The following is a 4201-nucleotide window of genomic DNA, read 5'->3' on the forward strand; positions in this document are numbered from 1 at the left end:
TCACTCTTATAAAGTGTGGATTATATAACTCCTATTTCCTGGTCTCATCTACACGTAGTCATCGGCTGAGTTTATTCAGCGTTTCAATCGTTCTGTCAAAACTAAAAAAAAAAAATGAATATTACAGCAGCAGCTAACACTTGCTCAGAGAACGCGACTGGTTCAACCAGAATTGTTCCTTCCGAAGCAGAAGGAATGGCATTGTGCACCGGTTTTATTTTCGAGCTTGCCTTTATTATTGTGGGAAACTTGCTCACCATTGTTCTTTTTGCAGTAAACAGGAGACTTCGAAAGGGAAGTTTGTTTCTGGTAATCAATATGGCGTTTGCTGACCCGATGTTTACTTTAAATTGTCGGGGCTGTTTATCTGTTTTGGCCGACTGAATTCGAATGGATATCTTTGTATATTTTCTCCATAGTCGCTAATCCATTTTTTACATTTGCCTCGATAATTTCTGCGGCTTTTATTTCTGCCGAAAGACTTTACGCCTCGTATCGGCCACTAAAACACCGAACACTGTCAACGCGAGCATACCACATTGTTATATTTATGATCTGGACACTTCGTGTCGTTTTTGCCGCTATCGGCACTGCTTTGAATCTCTTTATTTCAGCTAGACACTCTACATACCTTTGGACGCTATACATCCTGAGTCTAATATTCACCGTGTGTGGCTCTAACATCGCCATTCGTAACAAGTTTCAACAGAAAGCTGTAGCCACACGATAGCCAAGAAGATCTTCATAAAACAAGCCCTTAACAAAGACCTTGCTGTTTGTATCTATTCTTGCTTTGCTGTCGTTTCTCACTGTAATTTTCATGCAATATATAATTTTTGCCTACCAAGGCCAGATACCTTGGAAATTTTGCCTTGACGCCTGCGCTGCACTTATTCCGCTCGTCCTGATCTCGAGCCAAATATCTCCCTGTCCGGCCCTTCCACTCCGTCAATAAGTATTTTATCACATGACCATTTTGTGGCTTCTTCAATTGTGAGGAGTTTTGACTTTCCTTCTTCTCTCGAAGTAACGTGGCAACTGAAAACCTCCGTAGTTCTGCGTCGGACAGTTCTCCAGGACAGCATCGATTTTGCGGGGCGTACGTGTTCTAATAGGGCGTGCGCGTTTTTCAGACCCTCTTACTTCGACGAGTACGGCCCTGACACGGGACCTTTCGTTATGGTTTTGCAAAGAAATAGCGCACGGGGCTGCACGGGTCATATGATAAAAACCTACCATTTAACATACAGTCGAACCTCCCGTAAGCGACCAGCCAAAATGTCAAGCCTAGGTGGTCGCTTACGGGAGGGGGTAACTTACGAGGGAATATTGGGCGAAAATTTTGCCTCATTAGCATATGGTAACTGCAGAGACTTACCCCATGTTTTAAATGTTTTTCAAAAGTCAATTTCGAGAAAAAAATACTCTACTTATCATTGAGAAATATCCGTCTCTTGTACTACCCAGTATTGCGCTAATGTTACAACAACTTATTATCCAATTTCTGCTCTATTATCTGTCAAGCTGTCGCTTACGGAAGGTCAAAAACAAAAGATAATTTCAAACTATTAGCTCTAAAAGTGGTCGCGGTCGCTTACGAGAGGTGGTCGCTTACAAGAGGTTCTAAATATAGTGATTTTTAAAAACTGTTGGTATTTTGGAAAACTGGTCGCTGAGGAGAGGTGGTCGCACGTTTGACTGTAATCCTAAAATGTTTCAAGGCAATAAGGCCTTCTTGGCATGTTTTCTAAGTTTTCGCAACAGATACTTTTTTCTTTCCACAAAAAAAAACAACAACAACACAGTAGCTTGAATAATGGGTGATTTCCAAAAACAGTAAAACTATAACTCGACACCTAAAACAAATATTCTGTAGTACGCTTTTAAATTTAATTTGAGGTAAGAGGTAATCCTAAGCTAAAAGGAATTTGAGAAAATTGCTTAGCAGCCATCTGCTTTTTCTAATACGCAAAATGACATTCATTATGTCGCGTGATGTTTAAGAGATATGTTATTACTGACAATAAGATTAGATGTTTTACGCACCATTTGTAAGCTTCTAACGTGAAAGCAATTACATTTCGGTTCTATACGCTGAAAGAGAAACTTAAAAAGTTTTTGTTAAGAATGCCCTACATTTTCCGTGGCGGACCAAAGTCTTAACTGCATTTTTGTTATCTTATGGCTGTGGGATTAGAGCTCATATTACAGCTCGTTTACTATTTTTAATGCAGGTTTGTGTCAGATGAATGCCTTTTAAAAGAGAAACACTCTGGAAATGCGGTTTGATATCAACCACCTGGAATAAACCGAGAATTAAGCCACGCATCGTTTAGCTTTACTGGAACACTTCGGCGATATCACGCTCTTCCGATTTTTCATTTAACCACAAAAAATCCTCATCATTTGATTTATAATGCTGAATTTAGAAAATTATTCATGCATGTTGATTACCTTTCATCTATGGTCTATTAGAGGATAGACGTATAGATGACCTGATTGAAATTTTTTTTCGTTTCTTTGTTATATAAAAGAATTTAAAGGGACGATAGCGTCGTCATGTGATGTTCTTTTAAAAGATCAAATAACAGCAGCATCGAGAATCAGAATCAGATTTATGTACAATGTTCTAGTTCTACAATTCAATTCATATCCTTCAACGTGAATGCTACAGTTTGGTGTCCATCTCTTCCTGTTCAAACGACAATTGAAGGTGACTAGGATCTGTTCGCAATGTTCTTAGCTGTGTCTCCAAAGTCGAGGTGGGAGCCATCTTATTTCTTCTTTTAATGTCTCCGATGTTAACTGCTGCTTGCCTTGCAAAACAGCACGAAAGAAAGGCTTGTTTAAACTCAGGAATTTTAAATGCATACACAATTGGATTTACAAAAGAGTTCGAAAAATTTTGAATGTTGGCGATAGTAAAATATCTCAAAGGTATCGAGATAGTTAACGCGTGTAAACAGCTCAAAACAATTAACGGTGTCCATGACAGCAAAGCAAGAGTAGATACAAACATCAACGTCTTTGTTAAACGTTTGTTTTGCAAGGCTTTGCTTTCCTGTTGCGAAGCGACCCTTCCATGTCGAAACTTTCTCCAAATGCCGATATGACAACCACATATGACAAGTACTAGAATTAAAGTGTATGGTGTCCAAACAAACACGGAATGTTTGAACGAAATTAAATTGAATAACGCGTTGAACACTGCGGAGATAAGGACGGCTACTGCCCATACCATACCAAGAACAATGCGGTATTTTTGCACAGTTAGTGTTCGGTGCTTAAACGGCCAATATATGGCGTAAAATCTCTCGGCGGAGATGAAGACCGCAGAAATAAGCGCCACCTGTGAGAAAACGGTGTCGATGATTCTGTTGACAGTTAAAAACTCTGTACTAGCTTCTGTCCATAGTTGATAATCATTACCGATAACGAAAATGTAGCCTGGTTGAGAAAATGCTCCTAACATAAGGTCAGCAAACGCCATATTGATGACGAGAAATAAACTTTTCTTACGAAGATTCTTGTTCAGTACAAAGAGAACAATGGTGAGCAAGTTTCCTGCGACACTGAAGATGGATATCAAAATAAACGCGCTACACCATGCAATGCCTTCTGCTTTGGAAGGATCAAGCATTGATGAACTAGTCGCATTCTCCGGGCTCCTGTTAGCTGCCGATGTGCGGCTTATTTTTGGCGCTTTAGATGAACGATGAAAACGTTTCCATCTAGAAAAAGACCTGTGGCTTTACTAGTGAGGGTCTAAGGTCCCCTATTGAGTAGCCTGAAAGGCGACAGCTCGGAGTATTCTGTTTGTTCTTTTTGGCCTGTATGGAGGCCGATCATCGGCAAATGTCCACAACGGAAACGTTTGGAGTTTCAATACTACATAGGGATAAGAAAACAGCTGTTCACTTGCGTTTTTCGCTCTTTCAAGGCCAATCATCGTGCCGGACTAATTCAACAATGATGCATCAGTGACACGCAATGCCGTAGTTGAATGTCTACCTTAATGTCGACGTTGATACAGTCTCTTAGGATATTAGCATACGCATCTACAACGTAAATAAAGCTGCAGGTCTAATGTCCAAACTTCTAAGAGTGGGCTGAAAGAATACATATGTTCGACCTACCCTTTTAAACTGTTTTTGCGTGGAAAACATTATTATAGACTAGAAAATGAGAAGAAAAATCAGGT

At 39.8% G+C, this 4201-nt stretch overlaps 1 protein-coding gene across 1 annotated transcript; it reads right to left on the minus strand.

Moving 5' to 3' along the window:
* Positions 1-2598: 2598 nt before the first annotated feature.
* LOC149107837 (adenosine receptor A3-like) lies at positions 2599-3949 on the minus strand. Its single transcript, XM_089296140.1, has 2 exons — positions 3873-3949; positions 2599-3731 (listed from the first exon to the last, which is right to left on the minus strand). The coding sequence occupies exons 1-2, from the start codon at positions 3947-3949 to the stop codon at positions 2669-2671; spliced, it is 1140 nt and encodes a 379-aa protein (XP_089152266.1). The 3' UTR covers positions 2599-2668.
* Between the last annotated feature and the right edge of the window lie 252 nt (positions 3950-4201).

This window comes from Orbicella faveolata, unplaced genomic scaffold, assembly GCF_042242905.1.
Source record: "Orbicella faveolata isolate gen_17 unplaced genomic scaffold, um_ofav_v1 contig_26, whole genome shotgun sequence".
Classification (NCBI taxonomy): domain Eukaryota; kingdom Metazoa; phylum Cnidaria; class Anthozoa; order Scleractinia; family Merulinidae; genus Orbicella; species Orbicella faveolata.

Bases quoted from the DNA above. Each gene is read 5' to 3' on its own strand.
- LOC149107837 (XM_089296140.1), bottom strand. From the start codon at position 3,949: ATGATTGGCCTTGAAAGAGCGAAAAACGCAAGTGAACAGCTGTTTTCT. The intron at 3,732-3,872 runs GTTTCCGTTGTG...GTCTTTTTCTAG, and splicing joins GTAGTATTGAAACTCCAAAC to ATGGAAACGTTTTCATCGTT.